Below are 25405 nucleotides of genomic sequence, written 5' to 3'. Positions count from 1 at the left end.
AAATATAGTCTAGACACGGAACGACGTTTTAATCTTACTTAACAACATGACAGAGGTTTGATTCATTAGACTCGCAGCAAAAATTCGACTCAAAATGCAGTGGTCTATGGCCTAAAGTACAACAACAAAAGTGGCTAAACTACGATAGTTTAAGGGAGGGGGGCAGAAGACAGCAATCAATACTCCCCAAAATATTTATTAAAGTATGGCAATCTGTTAACAACTTGGTAACTTTTACTCAAAGGGACCGCCTGTTTAACATGGGCTCCAAACAAAAGAAGAAAACTTCAATGAATGCAGCAGTCCTTTGGTTCGTTTTAAAATCCGGAACAATCATCAAATAACAAACTTCACACGTAGGACAAGACTAAAACAATAAAGAGGAACGATTGTCCCTTCCATTTTAAGAAAAACAGATTTTCAGCCTAGTGATACCAATTTTAGCTCCATCTTAAGTACATATTCAGCACATGCTAGAACACAACATCAAACAAGAATAAGACTATGCTAGATTAACACATGAATACACAATACCATAGGATAAGCTAAACTAACAAAATAGTAATGGATTACAAACTAATAATTCGGAGTCTATATAAATGATATACCTGATACATACTTTGATATACAAATTCTTGTAGATCAAAGATCTACAGTACCCATATACATCTAGTATACCTAGGAATATCTCCCATACTTCTCAAACAGAAAATCAATACTTACCCAAATAAAGACATGTTTAAACATTATTACTACCAGCAAACGTCTTCTGTTATACTAACATACCCGATTACCGCAATCAGGAGAATACACCAAATTACACACAAAACCCCTTGTTAAGACTACTAATTAACATGCTCTAATACCAACTAACACATAATAACTCTAGCAAGACAAATAAATAAACAATACAAAGATGAAATTAAATGAAAGGGCAAACTACACACCTTTTTCCCAAGGAATGGGTATGAATCGGGATCGACACTCGACTTCAAAGTAAAACCGAATTGATAAGAATGAATAATTTACGAGTGTTTTCCGGTATAGTATTAAAGTGTGAATGCTTTTAGAGAAGAAAAGTAAAAAGAATACTCGTCTCCTTCGATTCCTCCCCCCTTCGGCTGAGCCATAACGATGCATATATATAGGAAAAGGTTAGGGTTTTCGATTTGAAATTTTTAGCACCACCCAGAGAGTCACGGGTGTAGAATCGTTTGAAATTTTGAATCAAAATCTGAAAAAAGTATCATTTTGCTCAGATTTCTGATGAAGAACCTTTGTCCTCTTTCGAATTCAACTTTGACTTAGTTGAAAAAGGAGAGGGTGAGAGAGGGTGATATCATTTCTTGCACAAAAACAACAAGGCAAGATCATTTTATGGTGAAAGAGGGACCGAAGTTTGGTTGAAAAGGAAGGGTGATGACGAGGAGAGAGAGTAGAGAGAAAGAGAAAGAGAGAGAAACTCGAAAGTGGTTGAAGAAGAAAGAAGATTAGGTTTTGTTTGGGAAATGTTTCAATTGAAAGAAAAATAATTGGTGTTATTCTTTGGGCTGGTGAGTTAAAAATATCTTGATAACGGGAAAATATGGTACAACAGATTGGTCCGAAACGTGGCCCTCTTCTTCCTTCAATTAATTTATTTTGGGTTTCTAATTTAATATCTAGTACAATATATATACTATGATAATTAGTGATTAATATGTGGAAAGTAAAGGGTTTAATAAAGTAAAATTAATTTAACGAGTACAAATCCCAAAAATGAAACGACGACGAACTATTTAAAATTTGTGATAAAGTAATGAAAGTAACGAGGTTAACAGTAATAAAAATAGTAGTGAAAATAAAGTATTTAGCTCGTTAAAAAGCCCAAGAAAATAAATTGGAATAACGGAGGGACAAAATTGGGTGTCAACACCCGTGTCATACCAGTGTCGGTAAGCTGAACTATCCGTGCTGCATATGCCGCTATCTCGGGGTCGATGGGCTCCGTAAGGGGAATCTTTGTCATGGCGTATCATCAGAGTTATCCGTAACTGCATATATTTGCAATTTTTAAGAATTGAATAAATTCGTAAAGTAATACATAATAAGACGATGGATTAAGTTTAAGACTAATAAAACTTACCAGCGCCTCATACGCTCCTGAGAGTGATGCATATCCTCGGCCATCAGGACGAGGCGTCGAGGGGTTGGCAATCAAGGAGCGAGTGATATGCATGTACCACGTCATGTACTCATGGATCGGAGTGTCATGTCCGACCGCCGCTAGAGTCGTCATCCTCGCGTTCCATGCATCGACTTCCTGCTGCATACGCGCCCGCCATGCCGCATTGTCGATCAAACGCTCGTCCCTAGTATAGTGGGTGTGCTCCCAACGTGTAGCCGTGGGTATGTTCTGTACATGCCCAAACTGCCGTAACACGCGATCGGGCACGTGTTGCTCAATGATGTCCATATGGATCAATGGACATCGTGCTATCCACATGTGCTCACCAGCCCTATAAAACGCCGACAACTGACCCAAAATCTGATCATACGACGTCAATATGAAAGCCTATAAAAAGAATTCAATTAGTTAACAATAAAAGACTAACAAAAATAACAAACTAATGTTAAATCAAAAAAACTTACCTCAGGCGCCGTCATACGGTCTAACTGATCCCTAAATGGGAGAATGACATGGTGCGTCTCCACACCTCTGGTACGGCCTCGTGACCATCCGCGCGTATGGCATATCCTCAGCAACGTAGTCATAGGAAGGGTGAGCAGCTATGGGCTGAAAAGGTCTCAACCTAGTCCACACCCATATCTGTCATAGTCATCAAAAAAATCATTTGTCAGTCGTCGTTTCAAAAAAATATATTTAGTGTTTTATTACACACACTTAAATATATTACCTGAAGAAGAGGGCTAAATGCAGCGACCTCAAGCCTCTCGCCCATAGGGGCTCAATCAAATCCTCTCGTACATGTAAGCCGGAGACGCGGCGCCCAACAAGAACATCCCGGTATGTCAGATCATCAATAAAGGCATACCTCTACGCTCATATATGCACCCGACATGTTCAGGAACATGATGCCCTCGAATATGATGAGAAGATATAAGCGAGCACGTCGGTCAACATTAGCCTGAGGTATCGCCTCGCCAATCGGATGCTGCAGATGTACGAGGCGCAAGTGAGCATGGAGGGAGGATCGGGACAACCGACTCCGTCCACACATATCCCTCTGATGAGGCACGAAACCAATGAGCCTAGTTAACTCCTGAGGATACGACAGTTGCGGAGGCTCTACTCTATACAATGCCTGTCCATCAATATATAGACCATAAATCACCTTGACATCCTACGGGGTGATGGTAGTCTCGCCAGTGCGGAGATGAAATGTATAGGTCTCCGGTCGCCAGCGCTCAATCATGGTCGTCATTAGAGCCCTATCGTGCACAAGCCGACCAACCTCGATGCACCGGTAGATACCGCTCCGACGTAGTATATCTATGACACGAGGATGTGGGGGAATAGCCTCTAGAATATCCCGCCGACTCCGCTCGAACGGGTACGGACCACTCCAGAGGATACCGGCATCCCATACATACTCGGGACCTATGCTCTGCGTCGTAGATAAAGTACGCCTCGTTGTCGAAGGGCCCGTGCTCTCCGCTTTGAGGTGTCCTATCTATTTTAGGAATTTTAAATCAATCATTAATACATGAAGTAAGGATTAAAGTGGTATATTTTTTACACATTTTAAATTAATCATTATTTTTTGGGAGAAGTATTCAAAACACACTCCAACTTTGGCCAAAATTGCTCGTTGTCGAATGAGTCCTATGACCCCCCGGACTATTTTTTTTTTGTGTATTATTGAGGGTATTATTGGGTGACGTGGACTGAGTCTCAATTTGGGTATTAGAGTCCACGTCACCAATAATATCAATAATACACAAAAAATACATGGGGTAAGGACTCCCGCAAAAGTGGAGTGGTTATATTTTTTAGAGTGTGTTTTGAACACTTTTCCCTTATTTTTTTAATTAATCTCTAATACGTAGTATTAGTTATGTAATCTTTTACCGAGAAATTATACAAAGACTTGAATCCTAAACTAAGGATTTTCAATTTCTAGTTAGCAAATAAATAAATTAACAATTAAAGATATAAAGATTAATAATTAACAAATCAAAAAATTAACAATTAGCTAGCAAACTATAAGCATATAATTAATAAATAAACAATTAACTAACTAATCAAACAATTAATAAATTATTAGCATATAATAATAAATAAACAATTAACTAACTAATCAAACAATTAACAAATTATTAGCATATAATTAATAAATAAACAATTAACTAACTAATCAAATAATTACCAAATAAACAATTGGCTTAACAAAAACTAAATAAATGATTAGCTAGTCTAACAATTAACAAATACTAAATAAACAATTAACAAATTAACAACAAATAAACAAATAAAAAAAATTTAAAAAAAAAACAAATAAAAGGGGCCGAAACAATCCCATTTTGCGCACAAAAAAAGTGCGAAAAGTTTTTTTTTGTCCATATCCGCAAATAATACACAATAGTAATGCTTAGGTTAATAATGTAATAGAAAAATCGTAGTAAAATACCTAGATTGAAGCTTTGATCTTGAGTTTTTGAATTGAATTATACGCCATTTTATTGCGAAGAAAAACTTTCTGTACTTCAATATACCAAAAATATTGACTTTTGGGTTGGAAATCAATAAGAAAACGATGTTTTTAATCGTGTGGGGCCTCGAAAATGCACCTTTAATGGCTGTTTTTTTTTTTCTTTTGATCGTGGGGGACCAGTGGTGGGGAAGATGGAGCTGGTATATTTAAGAGCTTTTACGCACGTAACTGCGTGCGTAAAGGACTAAGTGTAAAACTACACTTTGGTCCTTTTACACGTATTCCGTGCGTAAAGCCTATTTTGGTTTTTTTTTTTTTAATGGGTTATTTTGGTTCCAGAAATTTATTTTTGGGTTATAAAAGCCTTGGACCCTGAATTTTATAATACTCATAAGTTGTTACTTGATAGTAAATACTAAATATATAAACTTAAGTAATACATATAACTTAAACATATATATATATATATATATACAAACATAACTTAAGTAATGCATATATATATAGTTATATACTTATAGTAACATAACATATATAAATATGCTTAAGTTAAAAATATACAATCTTGAGTTTCTTAATACTTATAACCTGGATATATATATATATATATATATACACACACACAAAAGCTAATAAACTATAGTGTTAATTTATGTGTAAAAATACGTAATTTAGCAAAAAAACAATAAAATAAAAAAAATAAAAAAACACGTTTTTGGGCTAACCAGTTACCGATTTGGTAAAAGGGTAACGGTTCCGGGCCGGTCAGAGCCAAACCGACTAGCTATCCGGTAATCGTTAGTCTTTACCAGTTCGGAAACCGGTAACCGGTCGGTTGGCTAACCGGTTCCGGGTCAACCGATTGACAGGCTTACTATTTTTCCACTGAATTTTTCTTGAAAAATGTTCAGTGGTTGTTTCCACTGAATGTTGGTGAGATCTAATGCCATATGCTCATGACTCATGATTGATTTAAAACTCTTGCCATTCTAAAATTACTAAGACTATGACAGTCGAGACTAAAGGACAAGTACTACTTTGAAATTTCTACACGTGAAGCTCTAATACATTGGAGTATTACTGTATCTTATGGTCACAAAATTTTCAGGTCGTCCTATTCTGCTCTGTCTTGGCAATTAAAAAAAGGTTGCAAAATCATGTAGTAACATATTCGATCTGATTCTCAATCAGTATGAAGTGTCAATTGGGAGTGCTATTACTGACTGCATTATTGCATATTTGCATGTGCTATTACTGACTGCATTATTGCATTTGTTTTTGTATATGACAAATGATAAGTATCTAGTCGGCTGCAACAGAATTTTGAAATACAAGCCACAAATTTTCTATATTCATTTCTTGATGTGTTTCTCAATTAAATACAGCAGGCCTCGAGAAACAATGTGTAGAAGGAAACCAGGTTGAAGCTTCTAAGTGCAACATACTACTTTGATCCCAGTTTTCTCCTGCTATAAAAATGTTGCGCACAGAGTAGCTGTCGAAAGAAAGAGGAACCATGGAAGAGCAAGTAGTAGGCGAGGAAAATAAGTCGTAATTGTTTCACTTGATCACACTGCTAGAATTTCACTTGCAAAAGTTTGGAACTTCACCATATTGATTTTTTGCTGCATTTTAGCTAGCTAGGAATATTTTTGTCTAAAACTTCTATTTTCACACTAAAAATTTGTTATTCTTCACTTACATTACCCAAGTGAAAAGGTCAACCCACTTTAACCCCTTTTTCCACAGGGCCTACTTTAATCTCGATTATTCTTTAAACATGCATAAATTAAGCACGAGTTTTCTTTTCATTTGAATCATCATTCTATCAGGACTAAGAGATTAAAAAACAGTTGTTATAATTGGTTAAATTACATCAATAGTTCTTATCATCCTATTATATAACTCTAACCTGTTAATCATTCCCTTCCTTTATTCTATTAGACGTAGCAATAGGAACATGAATATTCCAAAGATCCCAAATAGTAACAAGTACCTAAACAGAATCAAAAGAAGGGCAGAAGATGAAAACATTAAATAAATCACACAACAATCTTTATTCCAGCATTGTCAACATACACATACTAAAAGCAAGCAACAATGGGTCAAACAGGAAAGCCCAAGCAACAATGGGTCAAACAGGAAAGCCAAGCCATTGATGACCACATGATAAATGAAATGAAACATGAAATGACTAACAATAACAAGTGATTGAGAAAATACAAAGCTAAACCAAGTGTCTTAGATTCAACTCCACCATTGGTGCACAGCAACCCCTTCATCTATCAACTTCCCATACAATGTCAAACATTGCCAATAAGCCCTCTTCTGGCTTCCATTTTCCTCTTCATCATCATCATCATTATCAACTTCCAATTGGTTTTTGCAGTGCAAGAACAACTCATCCACCAAACATATTGTCTTCTTCTTGATCATCTCCTCCACCACTTCTGCTTCTGCTTTCATTACAACATAGTCCTCTTCCTTCACATTTTTGCTCAACCATTCTGCCGCCCCAAGTAAGGCCACCCCTTTCTCCGATTCATCTGACTCATGGATGTTGACATCCAAGTTGTAAATCTCAAAATCTTGATCATTTGCAGGGTAATTCCTCTTAAACCATTCTGCTACACCATTTTTCTCATCAGAAACGAAAACTCTTCGTGGGTAACTCTCAAGCGAATCACCTAACAACTCAGGAAGAAACTTCATCTTCCTTGAAAACGATTTCAACATTGCCCTTTTTGGTGGCTCCAACAACACATCCTCCAATCCTTTCAATGCAACTTTCTTAGCCTCAGGCGTGGTTCCACAAAGAATGTCCTTTTTTCGCGAATTCAGCTCATCATTTAGTATCCCAATCTTCCTTATTCCCACCATTGTCTTGTCAAATCGTCGAATATACACAATTCTATAGTTTGCTAGAGCTTTAAGCTCAGCTAAAGGATCATTGCTCAATTGAGTTACAACAATGCCACCAATTTTAAGCACGCGATCAACAAACTTACTGTTCCATTCAGTCGATGCAATTACAAAGTCGAACGTCTCATTTGGAATTGAATTCTCATTATCCATATCCGGATCAACCACATTGACATTCAACGAATCCAAATCTTTCACCAAATGATCATTCTCAGAACTCAAAAAGAGCCCTTTGTGGCTCTTTTTAACAAGGCCTTCATCAGCCAAATCGCGAAAAAGATTATGCAACATGTTAAAGTCCCTCTCATCACAATTCACGTCAATTACATCGATTGAGCCTCTTAGTATGGACCCAATTGAAGGCAATATGAGAAGAACCATTGCCAAGAACAACGACCGAGACATAATCCTTAAAGCCCTCGAATCAGGTAACTTAATAATCAAAAGGGCATCTTGATTCAACCCAATTTTAACACCAGGGAAATGATTCCCCTTGTTTTTTCCCCTTTTGGGGCAATACCCACCACCAAAATCCATCACTTGAATTGCTTCTACAACTTTTGAATCTGTAAAAACTGATTGTACTTTGTGCTCCTATAGTTATGCGTCAAGAACTCAACTATAAGAACAAAGAGAGGAAAATCCAACGGCTGAAGAAAAGTGAATTTAGCGTGTACAAAATCTGGAAGCGGTGTGGTTTCCACCCACAAGAGCAACACGGGTAGATTTAATTCTGCTCCATAGGAGCAATAATTCCCTAATTCTAGCTACCTCCATGATGTTTTACGTTTGAGGTACTCAATGAAAGATTAATTTTTTCAAGAAAACCCCATGGAAACAATTGAGTTTCTCTAGGTGTACCAAGAAATGGAATTAGATGATCTGAAACTCAACTAACATCAACAAATGAGGGGGGAAATTTTAACTTTTTTTTGAAGAGAAAAATGGGGAAGATGAGGATGAAGAGGAGATCTTGGAAATGGATGGATTTAATAGGTACTTTTGCATGCGTGTGGGGACCTTGAGGCCGTTGGATTTTATTTCTGCTACTTTTTCGGTTTACCTTAATTCCAATTTTTCATCTTATGCGTAAAACACGGTGTAAAAAGCTTTACACGGATTGTGTAATTTCTGTTGTATATGATCTCTATCACTTCAATGAATTTGATCTTATCATATTAACGTATTCTAATTGAATGCCATTTGATTGACTATAAATTACTTGGCAAGGGGGGAAAGCAGTAAATATACCCCTCAATTTTGCTATATAGAACAAATACACCTCTCGTTAAAAAAAGTAGTGCAAATATTCCTTCGCTGTTATACCATTTTTATTAACAGAGACCTATTTTTCGAATTAAAATTCATTTACTCTTTTTTTTTTTTTTTTTTTTAAAAAAACTATCTTTTTTCTTTAAAAAATTACTGACCCATAACCTTTTAACCTTGACCCGACCCAGACAGAAAATGTAATGACAGGGGTAGCCGAGAAACTGCCGGAAAATAGTATACTCAAAGAAGCAGTTGTAGCAGTGGAACATGCATTTGCTGTGGTTGCTAAAGATGCTCAGCTTACTTCTAATTTCATTCACAACGTCAGCAAAAAGTGGGTTTTATCATAGATCGCTTCCATACTTTTAGTCTATATCATGTGATGTAAATTACTTTTAGTCTATATCATGTGATGTAAATCTCTTCGTCTTAATTTGTATCCACTAAAGATAATTAAAAGGGTATCCATTAAAGATAATGGGTAAGTGATTTTTTAAAGGAAACTGTACATGATATATCTAACTCTAAGAGGTATTCATGGTTAATAACTACTTACTATTAAGTTAATTACATTTCGTAGCTATATGCAGTTGTATATATGTATTTGAATGTATTTGGTTTACGTACTGCAAAAGCTAAATACAATTGTATGTGTATTTATATACATATGTATATGGCTGAATATATATTTTGATTGTATTATGCCTGCATGTTTGCCAAATGAATTGAATTTTTGATTTTATGTGTTGTTTGTTTCATTTATATACGTATGTATATGACTGAGTAGTGTATTTAAATACACACAGAGATATCTAAAACCTAGCTACGAATACAACTGAAAAGTGTATTCAAATACACTCAAATACACGCGGGGATAGCTAAAACCTAGCTATGAATACAACTAAAAAGTGTATTCAAATACACTCAAATACGCCTAAAAACCAGCTACGAAATGTAAATATACAAAACATAGCTAGGTTATCAACAGCTCTAACTATATAGTCATTTCTGTGAGTTTCTCTTTTTTCAAAGGAAAAAAAGTAGTTTTTAATTTTAAAAAAGGAGTAAATGAATTTTAATATGAAAAGTAGGTCTATGTAAATGAAAAGGGTATATATGCACCCTTTGTGTAACAACAAGGATATATTTACATCACTTTTTAAAGGAGGGTATATCTGCTCTATATCGCAAAGTTAAGGGGTATATTTGCCACTTTTCCCTTTCTAAAATAACCATGTTGTTCTGAATGCCGTACTGGTGTACAGGAAACCAATTTATAGTGTGTATAGAGTAGACAATTTATAATGTGAGTAAAATTTACCCCTATCGGCACTTATATTAAATGAAATGCATGTTATGTGTTTGGATTTAAATTCTTATTACTTAATTATGATGTTATGTGTTTGCATTTAATTTTTTATTAATTGATATTGATTAATTAATGTATATTCTTATTTCATTTAATTATTAACAATGATAAGTTAATATGATTTGATGTAAACATCGATGCAGGTAAATAAATACATACAGGGGCGGAGCCGGCTACTGTGTCGAAACATCGATTTTTGTCCGAACCGTATATTTGTATTAGAATTTTTGTCAAATATGTATAAATTATTAATTATACATATAGTGTAGTGTGTGGGAGATTCGATCAACAGAAAATATCGATCCAGTTTTAACGAAGTAGTTGATGGTTTTTTAATGAAAGTATTGGCTCAGGTTTCTTTTTCAAATTCATCCATTGTACATATTTATGACGAGCTTGTTCATTTTCCGTCTCGTGTAGTCGTAAAGATAGAGAAATGAAAAGCACAAGAAATACAAACTTAATATTATTTCCTCTCTTATTTCTCCCGTTGTTTTCTTTCTACCTTTAACTATATAACCCTCTAATTGGACAATGATGATAGGAAAAAGACATAATGTTTGTTCACACTGAACAAAGAGGTTAGTCATAAAACTTGGGAGTCAATTATATTAGGCATGCATGCTAACCAATCAATCAACCCATTCAAGAACCACTCTTGCTTTTACGTTTGGCAGTACTTGAGTTTCTTATTACAAACGTCGCTCCATCCAAAATGGTTTTATTAAAGGTGGGGAATGCTTAATAACATTGAATCTCCCTATCCCTCAATCCCAACAATAATTAATATAAAAATGTGTTATACCCCTCGTATTACGCGCGTGCGCCTATATGACATGGAAAAATAGACCTTGACATGGATACATTAATAAAAATATATGTCGAAAAAAAAATTAATTTAAGAAAAATTAATTTTAAAATCTAATTAAATAATTTTAAAAAATATCATCTTATCCTTAGTATTAAATATTCTTGAAAATCTATTTAAATAATTTAAAAAATGGTGTCGTTTTTTGTCGGAGATTTATTTTAGATTTTGAAGCGGCGGTGACGGGGGCGACGGAAGCTGCGGCAACGGTGGTAAAAGAAATCGTTGAGGATGGGTTGGTTTTTTAATTTTTTTTAATTATTTAAATAGATTTTAAAATAGAGTTTTTGTTAAAATTAATTTTTAATGATTAAAAATTTAAAAAAAAAAAAAAAAAAAAATTTGGTAACTTACGCTCGTTTAATAAAGTTCACGCGTGTGGAATAGAAGGGTTATGAATTTTATCTTAATGTTTATGCCTATTTATGGTCACGTTTCGGTTAAGGGTCTAAATGAAAAAAACAAATTCGGGGTTCATCTACTGAATAAGTTTTTATTAAGGTGAGGAATGCTTAATAACATTGAATCTCCCTATCCCTCAATCCAACAATAATTAATATAACAATATTTATATTATTATTCCCTCCGTCCCATATTTAATTAGCCACGTTATTGAAAATATATGTTTCAAATTACTTATTCATTTATAAAATCAAGATCAAATTAATTAAATCTTTCTATCTTACCCTTAGTATTAAATGTTCGAAAATAGTCAATATTGATTAGAATGTGTTTATTGGAGAGAAATATGAATAAAATTTAGTAAAAATACGTATTTATGATGTACGAGACGTGCAAAAAAAAAAAAAAACGATCAAGTAATATGAGACCGAGGGAGTAAAAGCTATGAATTGTTCAACTATCTTTATGCCTATTTATTCACGGGCAGTCTCTCCACACCTCTCCATGATTGCCATTGTCATTTCAAAGGTTTGTCGTTATCTAAAAGCTTCTAGAACAAAGTGATGGATTCCACTGAAAAAAATGGAGCGGAAGGAAGTAATTTCCTAAATTCAAATTGCATTTTCCGTTAGAAATACATTGCATTAACCAAAATAATTGTTGCCATCCAAATCAAATCAGCAGTGAATAGGGAGTGAGTCTTAAGAGCTCATTTGTTTTGATTAAGATTAAAAATGTAAAAACAGGTATTCGAAGTTTTTTAAATTCTAAAAAATTAGAAATAACAATTCTATATCCAAACATAATTATTATGACCAAATGGGCACTAAAATTAAGACTTCATTAAGTGCAAATAAATGAGGCTCAGTGTCTTACTGACTCTTTGATGAGCACCTTCTTTAACAGTGTCGGTGGATAAAGTGTAGGTATCACATGATTGAGGGAAGGTACAAACAGATGGAGCGTGATAAGATTACTATAATGGGCCCGGGCCCGGAGATAGAGATGCTTCAGCCCGCTTTGTATGCTCCACCTGGCACAGGCCCACTAGGCCCATTTCCATTTGGCATTGTCTTTGCATGAAAATGGAAACTTAGAATATGACAACTTAATCCTCACACTTCAATTATTTCAACCTTGGGTTCTAACTGGGGAAGGAGTGTGCTTCAATTCAAGTCATGCTTGAATTATTTGAAAAAAGAAATACAGGTTTAATTATTTGTTTTGGACGAGTTTTAATCGGCATGGCTGCATGCACGAAAATTAAAGGAAAATATTTCATTGATAAATTTTATGAATCTCTAAACGTTTTCTATAATCTCCACAATCTCTCTTATTTTCTCTTGTTATAAAAGTAGCTAGCAGCATCCCTATTTATAATCATATAAAACCTACTTTAACTCAAAATAGGAAAATCTATTCCTATATTAATTTGACTATAAATCCTAAGTAGACATGGATTAAAATATCAAATCATAACCAATTTTGATTTCCTACAATTTTGAATTATTATTTCCAACATTCTCTCGTAATTTAAAATTGTATATCTAATTCTTGATCCACTTGTCACCATCTTCAAATTGTTTGAGGCACTTGTTTCTAGCCCATCAATTGTTGAAGCCGAAAGGCAATTGTCGTAAATTTTGAATTCGCGTGAACAACGCGGTACATTTCGAAAAACGATATATTATGTATAATTCGAAAAAAAAATATCTAATATTAAAAGAACAATGCGTCCAAAAATAATTTGAGTGGGATTTAATCGGGTAGAGCATGTTTTTGCTATTATTGCATCAATGACTTTCTTTCCTTTATTTCTAATTGTACCAAGTCCCAAAAAGAAAAAAAAAAAAAAAAAAAAAACTCCATGGGATAATCTACAACGAAAAGTCGATGTCACTATAAAATTTTATAGGAATTTTTACGCGTTATAGCAACTTCTAATATCTTTTATTTTAATTACTAATAATAATTAAATACTTTTCTAATTTAACTATTATAGTTGAAAGTACAAGAGGGGGGGGGGGTGAATTGTAAGCCTTTATTAAAAATCTAGTCGACTCTTTGTTTTGGTTCCGTTGGTGATAGCGAGACCGCACAAAATTATTAGTCCTTCGATTTGCACAAGTGTAAACCACAACAAATAGTAAAGGTGCAGAATATAATATGAAAGCAATAAAATAAATGACACCAGGTATACTGGTTCGGAACCAATGTGGTATCCTAATTCAGTCCTCTTGGGTTGCAAGGAGGTTATCTCTTTAAATTCTTAGTAGTTTGAGTTGAGTACAACCTTTATGGTTTTCCTCGTTCACCACCAACGTTCACAAGTTTGGTTTTCACTCGCTCACCAACAACGAACAAGGGTTGGTTTTGACACGCTCACCAACAACGCACAAGGTTGGTTTTTCACTCGCTCACCAACAACGACTCTTTCTTTGGTTTCACTCGCTCACCAAAGAAACGAACAATGACAAAACCTCTCAATACAAAGCCTCACCAACTATACTATATCTCTCCTCTCTTTTTTTGTTTACACGATAGTCACTCGGGATTACGATGCTTTATGAAAAGTAGAGCAAAGAACTTGAGAAGGTTGAGACGAAAGTATAAGTGGCTGCGTGAATTAAATTGTTGCACTTGCTTTGTCTTTTATACTTGGTCTTGAATAGTCTAGCCGTTGAACTGGTCTTCTAATTTTGGAAAAGAATTTCCTTTGCTGTTGACTTGATGTGTGACTTGATTCATGCTTCCAGATTCATTATTGGTAAGGAAAGAAATCCTCATTCCAAAAAGACTTTTCCTTTTGTAGTAAAATGTTAATGCTCCATCAATATAGTAAGTGCTCCCAATTTTAATGCTTCTACACGTGAGGTCCAATCAAAACAGATCCTTTATATTTACTTCCTTGATGGCCTCTTTGCTTCAAACTTCTATTCCATTTAAGTATTAATTCAATCAAAAGTCTTCCTTCCAAATATAAAAATCAATCATCACAACTTCCTTTAAGTCTATATATGAAGATCTCTTATATTACGAAATGAATATTTACATCCCTGGCTGATGCAATAATATTCCTTTCCATTTGTGCCAATCTTCTACATAATAATTTATTCCATAAGTGCTTTCCTTCCATGCATAGATCTTGGAAGTATAATTTATTTCCATAATTTATTTCCATAAAGAAACTTGTAGCAATTTACCAAATAATCTAAATAGTCTTTCCTCAATATTGTAGTAAAATCCATCCACCCTCCTTCCAAGCTTGCGGTAGATATATTCAAATTTGAATATCTTCTTCCCAAAATAACTAATATTCTTCCCATTAGTTTCTCTCGCACTCTTCTTCCGATTTTTATAAATATGAGCTTTTATTTAGGCAACCAAGAGAATTTCAAGATCCTCTTCATTCAACGTGAATCTTGATTAGAATGTAATCACATTCGGCTTCTTGAATTTGGACTTTAATCACTATGAATATGGACTCCTTGTAAACTTGAGACTTCTTGTATATCTTGATACTATATACATTTTGGATCTTCCTTAAGTACCAAATCAATCTTGATCTTTTCCTTTTGTAGAATATTTTCCTTCCATAGGATCGCAATAAATATTCTTCCCATAATTCCTGCACCTTGGTTTGAGTAAGCCTTTCTTCCATAATTCCATCTTGTAATATCTTCTTTTCCATATTTGCTTGTATCTTCACGGGATCCGTCTTCATCAAACAAACCTATACCAAAAATAAATTTACCACAAGTAAATGTTCTTTTATTAAAACTTATGTTGGTTTGTTATCATCAAAATTAATAGGTGAAACCTTGGACCTAACAATAACTACACAGTAACTTTCAATTACCATTTCACAAATACACCTAAAAATTAGCACCCCCAATCCCATATCCCCTTTTAATGGTAACAGTATTAATCACTTAACATACATTACCATTCTCTCTCCTTTCTCATAAATTCTTACCTTTTTAAAAAAGGAAGAATCTGTGAATGCCCAGTTAAATAGTCGTCTTCTTCCTCTCTTCACCCTTCTGCAAAAAATTCACTTCCATTCTCACCAATCAAGAAGATTCGTCGTATTCTTTCCTTTTTTTCAAAAAAAAAAAAAGCTCTTAAATTACTATAGTCGCCATTGATTACTTTACCAAATAGGTGGAAGCACCGTCACACAAATCAGTGACGAAAAAAGTAGTGGCCGATTTTGTGCGAAATAATATAATATATCGATTCGGTATAGCTGAGGCCATCATAACTGATAATGGAGAAAATTTGAATAGCCATTTGACGAAAGATATCTGTGAGCAATTCAAGATCACTCACCGAAACTCAACAGCTTACCGGCCACAGATGAATGGAGCCGTAAAAGTAGCCAACAAGAATATCAAAAGTATATTGAGGAAAGTGACAGACAACTACAAAGGTTGGCACGAGCAATTGCCTTATGCTTTATTGGGATACCGTACCACGGCCAGAACTTCAACAGGAGCAACTCCATATCTACTGGTGTATGGTACTGAAGCGGTCATACCCGCCGAGGTTGAGATACCTTCGCTGAGAATTATCCAAGAAGCAGAATTGGACAATGCGAAATGGGTCCGAGCTCTATATAAGCAGCTCGCTTTATTTGATGAAAAGAGGATGGTTGTTGTATGCCATTATCAATTATACCAACAAAGGATAGTGAGAGCCTTCAACAAACGAGTCAGGACTCGACTTTTCAAATTGGCCAAATGGTGCTCAAAAGAATTTTCGCACACCAGGACGAGTTCAAAGGGAAATTCGCTCCCAACTGGCAAGGCCCTCTGTAGTTCGCAAAGTACTCTCCGAAGGAGCAATAGTACTGGCAGAAATGGACGGACAAGAGTGGCCCAAGCCGATCAACTCAGACGCAATCAAGTGCTACTATGCATAAAAACAAGTTTCTTAGTTTGTAACAGTACCTTTTGCTTGTAATCGTTATGTTATTTTCTTGTATTAGCTATTTCCTTCTACTTGTAATCGTTTTGTAATAAATAGGAAAAATAAAACAACTGTTGTAATATGAACTATCCTACTTAAATAAAGGGTTGGGTTGGGGGGCTGCGCGCAAGTGTAGCCACGCCCATATTTCCCTTCGCGTATAGCGTAACCAATCTATAGTGTGTATAGAGTAGACAATCTATAGTGTGGGTAAAAATTTACCCCTATCAGCACATATATTAAATCAAATGCATGTTATGTGTTTGGATTTAAATTCTTATGACTTCATTATGATGTTATGTGTTTGCATTTAATTTTTTATTAATTAATTTTGATTAATAAATGTATATTCTTATTTCATTTAATTATTTACAATGATAAGTTAATATGATTTGATGTATACATATAATGTGTGGGAGATTCGATCAACAGAAAATATCGATCCAGTTTTAACGAAGTAGTTGATGTTTTTTTAATGAAAGTATTGGCTCAGGTTTCTTTTTCAAATTCTTCCATTGTACATATTTATGCCGAGGTTGTTCATTTTCCGTCTCGTGTTGCCGTAAAGATAGAGAAATGAAATGCACAAGATATACAAACTTAATTTTTTTTTCCTCTCTTTATTTCTCCCGTTGTTTTCTACCTACTATATAACCCTCGAATTGGACAATAATGATAGGAAAAAGACATAAAAGTTTGTTCACACTGAACAAGAGTCAAGAGGTTAGTCATAAAACTTGGGAGTCAATTATAATTAGGCCATGCATGCTAACCAATCAATCAACCCATTCAAGAACCGCTCTTGCTTTTACGTTTGGCAGTATTTGAGTTTCATATTACAAACGTCGCTCCATCCAGAATGGTTTTATTAAGGTGGGGAATGCTTAATAACATTGAATCTCCCTATCCCTCAATCCAACAATAATTAATATAAAAATATTATATTATTACTCCCTCCGTCTTATATTACTAAAAATATATGTCCCAATTTACTTATTCATTTACAAAATCAACAACAACAACATACCCAAATCATGATGTGAATGCGGATTTACACAATCAAGATAAAATTAATTAAATTTTTCTATCTTACCCTTAGTATTAAATGTTCTTAAAAATAGTCAATATTGATTAGAATGTGTTTATTGGAGAGAGATATGAGTAAACTAGTAAAATACATCTATTTATGATTTCTTAAGAGGCGTACAAAAGAGAAAGTGATCAAGTAATATGAAACCGAGGGAGTAGAAGCTATGAATTGTTCAACTAACTTTATGCCTATTTATTCACCGTCAGTCTCTCCACCCCTCTCCAAAATAATTGTTGCCATCCAAATCAAATCAGCAGTGAACGGGGAGTGGGTCTTAAGACATCATTTGTTTTCATTAAGATTAAAAATGTAAAAATAGGCATTTGAAGTTTTTTAAATTCTGAAAAATTATAAGTAACAATTCTATATCCAAACATGATTCTGAAAAAAATTTCCGGGAAAACGTGAAAATTATTATAACCAAACGGGCACTAAAATTAAGACTTCATTAGTGCAGATAAATGAGGCTGAGTGTCTTACTGACTCTTTGATGAGCACCTTCTTTAACAGTGTCGGTGGATAAAATGTAGGTATCGCATGATTGAGGGAAGGTACAAACAGATGGAGCGTGATAAGTTTCCTTACATGACTCTACTATAATGGGCCCGGGCCCCGAGATAGAGATGCTTCAGCCCGTTTTGTATGCTCCACCTGGCACAGGCCCACTAGGCCCATTTCCATTTGGCGTTTGTCTTTGCATGAAAATGGAAACTTAATAGAACATGACAACTTAATCCTCACGCTTCAATTATTTCAACCTTGGATTCTAACTGGGGAAGGAGTGTGCTTCAATTCATGCTTGAATTATTTGAACAAAGAAATACAGGTTTAATTATTTGTTTTAGACGAGTTTTAATCGGCATGGCTGCATGCACGAAAATTAAAGGAAAATATTTTATTAATAAATTTTATGAATCTCTAAACGCTCTCTACAATCTCTCTTATTTTCTCTTGTTATAAAAGTAGCTAACAACATCCTTATTTATAATCATATAAAACTTACTTTAACTCAAAACTGGAAAACCTATTCTTATATTAATTTGACTATAAATCCTAACTAAACATGGATTAAAATATCAAATTCAAAATTGTATATCTAATTCTTGATCCACTTGTCAATAGGGTGTTCGGTTTGGTTAAAAACCGATCTGAACCGGAAACCAAACCAAACCGATAGTTATTTGGGTTTGGTTTCAAATTTTACAAAACCGATAATATTTGGTTTGGTTTTATTAAAAACAAACCGAAGAAAAAATCGAACCTAACCGATAGAATAAGACACACAATTTTATAATTATATATGTATAGTATATTATTTTTTATAAACAATTTTAAATACTTTATTTACTTTTTCGTCAAAATTTTCTTTTACTCTATTAGACTAATGAACTTTACATTTTAAGTGCATTTCTTAAAAGAATAATTCATGAATTCAAACTCATTTCTTAAAAGAAAAAACTATGAGATTTACTTAAAAAAGTTGTATTTCTTATAAACTTTGTTCACTTGATTAAAACTTATAGATCTTAAGACATTCTCTCCATAATCAAAGAAAATTATAACGCCCGCATAAAAGGATAATAACGAATTATAAGTTGAAAAAGGATGAAAAAGTCTTTTCTAATAGTAGAAAAAATGAAAGAGAGAAATGCCATTAGATTTCTTAAAAACCGAAAAACTGAATCACATCGAACCAAACCGACAACAACCAAACCGATGGTTATGTATTATGTTTGGTTTGGTTTGGTTTTAATAATTAAAAAACCGACTAAATTGATTTGATTTTGGTTTTAACCAAAAATCGACCCATGAACACCCCTACTTGTCACCATCTTCAAATTGTTGAGGCACTTGTTTCCAACCCATCAATCACAAGACTTTCTCTTCAACCATCACTCACCATCTTCCAATTTTGTTGAAGCACTTGTCTTCAACCCCGCGTTGATGCACTTGTCTCCAACCCCATTGATGCACTTCTCATCAACATTCAATTTTTGTTGATTCACTTGTAATCAACTTCCATTTTTTTTTTTTGCTCACTTCTGTCCAGCTTATAGAGAAGAATTTCTTCCGGTTGTGCATATTTGTTTGCACCTATTGAAACATGCAATATATTTTTTTCAATCATTCTCAGCATGATTTTTCTTCATGCTATAATATTGGCCCAACGTTTGCCTACATAATTCTTGCCCAGGCGGGTGGCATCTATGAGTTATTGCTGCCCGCCGGCAGCGAAAACTCTTTGATTCTCGACCAGGATCGTAGAAGCTCTGATACCAATTTGAAGCAAAATAATTTATTGATAAATTTTATGAATCTCTAAACGCTCTCTACAATTTCCACAATCTCTTTTGTTTTCTCTTGTTATAAAAATAATAAAGATCCCTATTTATAATAGTATAAAACCTACTTTAACTCAAAACAAGAAAATCTATTCCTATATTAATTTGACTATAAATCCTAACTAGACATGAATTAAAATATCAAATCCTAATCAATTTTGATTTCCTATAATTTTGAATTATTATTTCAAACAAAAATGATGAAAATCCAACATTGTTTGTCTTTGGACAATAATTGAAAATATGTCAAAAGTTTTAGTAAGACTTAAGAGATACTTAATGGAGTATAAAGAAGCACATCATGATTCATGACTCAGTTCATGAAAATAAATAAATTAATGAGACGAATTTATTGATTTTTTTGGGGGTAAATATTGGCAAATTGGTTATGGGTAATATTCACTCGATCACAAATGGGGTTTGGGGAAAGTAGAGTGTGCACGGACCTTAACCCTACCTTGGAAGGTAGGGACGCTGAATCTCAACCTACATATACTTGATGTCAACAATTAAATGCCTTCGTTTCATGTGCCGTCCAAATTCATATCAGACAAGACGTACTTCAAAGAATACGATTTCATCATTTTAGACCGCATATAGTGTAGGGATCTAGACATATAAGAAGAAAATTTCGTAAAATTTGTGGACAAAGAGAAATTCACTTTAATTATATCTAGCGTTACTTGTTTGTTGGTGAGGGTTCAAATGTTGTAATCCCCTTGGAAGATTTTATTTTATGTAATTAAAAAAAAAAAGCTTTAAAAAAAAAGACCGTATATAGCAACAAATAAAATTTGGACATACCACGAAGATAAGAAGAAAATGAAATAGTGTAAAATTGTTAAGAGTTGTGTCAATGACAAAGAGAAAGGTCACTTTAATTAGTTTTTAGCGTTACTCGTTTAGGACACTTGGGTAAAAGATAATCAAAGTAATTGTTTTAAACAATAACAACAATTTCATCGAACCATAAAATGGAATGCCCTATTTTATTTTATTTTGTCTTTAACAGATTTAAAGATAATCCTTATGAATTGATAAATTTTATATTACTGTCAATCTGCCAGAATTCTTCTCCTTTATTCGGGTTTGAATCCACAATGTGAGCAAGTTAAAATATTTATTTTTCAAAAATAAAATTAGTCATTGTTTTAGGTACACACAAATCTTGATACTCCTTGTTTTGAACTACTATGCTCCCTTTTACCTATCCAAATTTTATTTTGCACTTTCTCAAAACATTAATTTAATATTTATTTCATTAAATTAATCTTGTTAATGGTTCAAAATCTGAATTAGACCAATAGCACTAGACAAATAAAAAGAAAAAGTTACTAGATTAGTGATGCTATCCCATCTGTCCCGATTTATATGACACAGTTCAAATTTCGAGACTCAATTTTTTTTATTTTGATCGTAAATTCGATCATATAATCTTTAAGGTTTTTTTTTTTTAAAAAATTACATATTTAAAAACTATATAAAAAGTACTATAGTTAATAATTTAAAATATTTAAAGAAGATATGAATTAATCATGTAAAAGAATTTGTTTGTTTGATCGCCTGAAATTGAATGTGTCAAATTAATTGGGATTTGGGACAAAGGAAATGGTAACAAAATGACATCCTCCCCCTTCACGCGAGAATCACGTGACATTGAACCCTTGAAATTCCCAGGGCACGGCACACTAGCGTTTCAGTCATCAAACCCTAAAACAGTAAAAAATGGGAGTAGAGAAGGAAGTGGTCAGAGCCGGAAATGGACCCAAACCACAACCTGGTCAAACTGTCACCGTCCACTGCACTGGTTACGGTTAGTCTCTATCTTTCATTTTGTTTGATTCTTTATTATACTACACTTTTCACTAGGATCTATGGTAGCTAATCTAGTCAGTTCTATTTTCGAGGGATGAATAAATTTAGTCTGTTTTTTTTTTCTTTTTTTCTTAAGAGATGAGTTGGGAGCTTAAAGGTTGAATCTTTGATTCTTTATTTTTAGTAGGGTTTTGGTTTATATTGTTTTTCTTCTCCAGGGAAAAAAGGGATAATTAAACTCTAATTTATTCAGTTCTGTTTTCAAGGGATGAATCGAAGCGATAAAGGGTTTAGTAAACTCTAATTAGTCTGTTTTTTTTTTCTTAAGAGATGAATTGGAGCTTAAAGGCTAAATCTTTAATTTAGTTTGATTCGTTATTAAGTACTATCAGTTTTTGGTAGGGTTTTGGTTTATATGTTTTTCTTGTTTTATGCCTGCAGGGAAAAATAGAGACCTGAGTCAAAAGTTCTGGAGGTAAGGTTACGTTTTTTTTTTTTCCTAAAGTTTGATGCAGGATTTTTTGTGGTGTATATTTACTGAATTTGTAAGTGTAACAGCACTAAGGATCCAGGCCAGCAGCCTTTCTCTTTCCAGATTGGTCAAGGAAAAGTTATCAAAGGTAGTCCTGATTCCTGTGTATCTCTATTAATAGTGCTTTTTTCTGGTTTATACATTAGAAAATGCTGCCTTTGTTATAAATAAATGCCCGACAATGTTCTTCAATTGGAAAACCTAGTAGTCTTTTACTGACTAACCATGAATGGAACTTATCATAGTGATACCATATTCTTTAAAAATCTCAATCATCATTTCAAATTTTTATCTCTAAATCTTCTTTTTTAGCATGGAAATGGACCAGACTCTTAGCAGATCAGATTTTAGTGCCAGAATATTACATTTTGTATAAAGCAAAGTACAAAGTATCAACTATTCCAGAACATGAAGTATTCTTTCAGGTTCTTGGCTAATATGATGAGGGTTGAGTTTGACATGAGAAACTTTAGAGTATTGTTTTTGTGATTAAAGTGGTGTAAAGGTTTTGTTTCAAGAATTACTTGTTGATTCAAATATGAAAATCTCGTGAGTTTGGTGCTCAAAGAGGTCAATACTCTGTTGGCAAGTATGGGTCCTAAATGTAAGACAGCTGTCTTGCTATTGTACTAAAAAAAGACATCAATGGCAGGAGCAAAGACAGTTTTCCCCTCTGGCAGAAGTATACGCCTAATTCAGCTGATTATTCAGTGTCTAATTCATCAGTTTAATGTTGGATAAACTAACACTTTTTAGCAACTCAAAAGCTCATATCTGATTTACAAAGTGAAATTTTGCCATGAATAAACTTTTGCACTAGCATAATGGTGCACCATATTTGGATCCTTCTTTGTTAGACGTGCATACTTTTTTAGCAAAACCCCTCCTCCTTCTGGGTCTTTAAGGGAGAATCTAGTACCACACTGGACCATTATGACAAAGTTCTCTCCGGTTGCAGTTCTTTTAGTCTTAAATCTCCTCATTTACAGGATGGGATGAAGGAGTACTGGGCATGCAATTGGGAGAAGTTGCTCGATTAACGGTAAATACATTCTCTTTTCTTTTGATTTTTCTCAATTGAGTAAAACGAATTATGGATTTAGTTATCATGTTATGAAGACTTCCATTGAGTTATGGTTTTATAGTCAGAAAACTAAGGGGTAATTGGAAAAGAAGCATCTTGATATCCCCTTGGTGGTTTTAGATGATTGAATTTCAAAATTGAATTTCACTTTACCAATATCCCCATCCTTTCGGCTCACTGGTATATAAGAAGGCATTATGAAGTTTTCTATAATTTCCAATCTAAAACAAATTGCTCGTTTTTAGATCACACCCCCTAAATGTCTTTTTTCAATTTTGGCCTCGTTATTACTGCCCATTTCACGGTCACATCATCTTCATTTTTTTGATGGGATTGGGTGAAAAGCTAAGTTACTCGGACTCGGGTGCGGGTGTCCGATACGGGTGCGGATCTAGATGTCGGATCCCTCATGATCTAAATTTTAAGATTCGGGGATACGGATCCAGTTATGGATACAGGTGCGGGGATTCGTTTAAAAAAAATCAAATAGCTAAAAATAGAGTTATAAAACCTAAATCATGGAATATTATGTGGAAAACTTGAGGAAAAAATATTGATCAAGAGGAGAGTACCCGAAGGGGATAAAAGGAAACAAAGTGACATAGAAATTTTTATATTCAAGGTATTCCATTTTCTTCAATTTCACCTTAGCTTTAGTTTTGATTAAAGAAATCATTGAATCTGTCCAGAATTTCTATGTCGATTTTGGTCAAAGTATCCAAAATCAGTTGACCAGATCGGGTACGGATCCCACACCCACACCCACACCCACACCCACACCCACGTTAAATAAAGTTTCTAGGCTTTATGTATTAAAGATCTTCTATAAGGAGAGGTAAAACTGATGTCTTAAATTTTGCAGTGCACCCCTGATTATGCTTATGGTGCTGGTGGATTTCCAGCATGGGGTATTCAGCCCAACTCAGTTCTGGTTTTTGAGATTGAAGTCCTAGGTGCACAGTGAGCATTTTCCCAACATTTGGGCAATTCTCAGGGAGCTGTTGTACTCTTTGCAGTAGACCGTTTGGTGATTGTTAGAAATAATATTTTGGCACTTGCTATGAGAGCTTGAGGGTATCTTTACTGCCCATGTACTCTTTGCATTATGCAACTTATTGAAACAGGTTGAGGCATTAATAAATGCTTTCTAGCTTTTCTCTGGATAATAGTCATAGTTAGAGACCACTGATTTTTACATTAAAATATAACAGAATGGAATAGATATAAGAGGATTCATATGGTCAACTCCAACTAATATGGGATACTGTTTTCCTCACCTACTTTACATGCTTGTTGCCTTCTGTAAATACTCCCTCTGTCCCAATTTATGTGGCATTATTTCCTTTTTGGTCTGTCTCAAAAAGAATGTCACCTTTCTATATTTAGGAACAATTTAACTTTATGAGATGATTTACAGTCACACATTTATATAAGGTTTGTTTTGGACCACACATTTCAAAATTCAAGTCAAAGGGTGCCACATAAATTGGGACGGAGGGAGTAACTAACATTTCTTCACAGAACTTGACAGCTTAATAGAATTGGTGGGAACTTTCAATTTGGCAAACTAGGAGGAAAAGATGGGAATGGGATAATACGAGTAATGGTCTTTTGTGGTGTACATTTGTGTATCGGCCGAGTTCTTATCTTTTTAAGGGGAACCACCCAGTTCCAGACTCAGATGCTGGGTGGGATCTTATCAAATAAAAATAAACAGTACATTTGGGGAGGGGATAAAACCCTACTCCCAATAAATATGTGAGCTAGACAATCCCAACTCTTATGCATGAGTAGACTGAAATATGTCTACTATTTACAAGTACACCATCCGAAACTGTGAAGTACCTATATGATGAGAGAACTATGTGAGGAAAGGACTCCATTTCTCTATACATTGTAGTGTTGTGTAGCATATAATGGTGCATGAAGTGCATGCCTAATGAAAGAGGACTATCTCATTTTCATTTTATTAGAGATACATAGTCCTCTTTTTATACATTGAAAGTACTAAAGAATGAAAATAGCCTATGTCTAAGCATACCTGCCTTACCACCTGCATCAGGCCTCAAGGAGGTTCAAAGTA

General features: G+C 34.2%; 2 protein-coding genes across 2 annotated transcripts; one reads left to right on the top strand and one right to left on the bottom strand.

Annotated features, from left to right (window-relative positions):
- Nucleotides 1–6902: 6902 nt before the first annotated feature.
- LOC132062174 (uncharacterized) lies at nt 6903–8114 on the bottom strand. The gene has a single exon (XM_059454796.1). It carries the CDS (start codon nt 8112–8114, stop codon nt 6903–6905), a length of 1212 nt encoding a protein of 403 aa, XP_059310779.1.
- Nucleotides 8115–21555: 13441 nt separating this feature from the next.
- On the top strand, nt 21556–24488 carry LOC132064718 (peptidyl-prolyl cis-trans isomerase FKBP12). Its single transcript, XM_059457807.1, has 5 exons — nt 21556–21704; nt 22148–22181; nt 22265–22326; nt 23228–23280; nt 24185–24488. Exons 1-5 carry the CDS (start codon nt 21617–21619, stop codon nt 24284–24286), a joined length of 339 nt encoding a protein of 112 aa, XP_059313790.1. The 5' UTR covers nt 21556–21616; the 3' UTR covers nt 24287–24488.
- The last annotated feature ends 917 nt before the right edge of the window (nt 24489–25405 follow it).

Source organism: Lycium ferocissimum, chromosome 7 (genome assembly GCF_029784015.1).
Source record: "Lycium ferocissimum isolate CSIRO_LF1 chromosome 7, AGI_CSIRO_Lferr_CH_V1, whole genome shotgun sequence".
NCBI lineage: Eukaryota > Viridiplantae > Streptophyta > Magnoliopsida > Solanales > Solanaceae > Lycium > Lycium ferocissimum.
The sequence above is the reverse complement of the archived record's forward strand: the minus strand, read 5'-3'. Positions and strand labels throughout refer to the sequence as shown.

Coding starts and splice junctions, on each gene's coding strand:
- LOC132062174 (XM_059454796.1), bottom strand. CDS start 8,114: ATGGATTTTGGTGGTGGGTATTGCCCCAAAAGGGGAAAAAACAAGGGG.
- LOC132064718 (XM_059457807.1), top strand. CDS start 21,617: ATGGGAGTAGAGAAGGAAGTGGTCAGAGCCGGAAATGGACCCAAACCA. Junction 22,182..22,264: donor CTGAGTCAAAAGTTCTGGAG/GTAAGGTTACGT, acceptor TAAGTGTAACAG/CACTAAGGATCCAGGCCAGC. Junction 23,281..24,184: donor GAGAAGTTGCTCGATTAACG/GTAAATACATTC, acceptor TAAATTTTGCAG/TGCACCCCTGATTATGCTTA.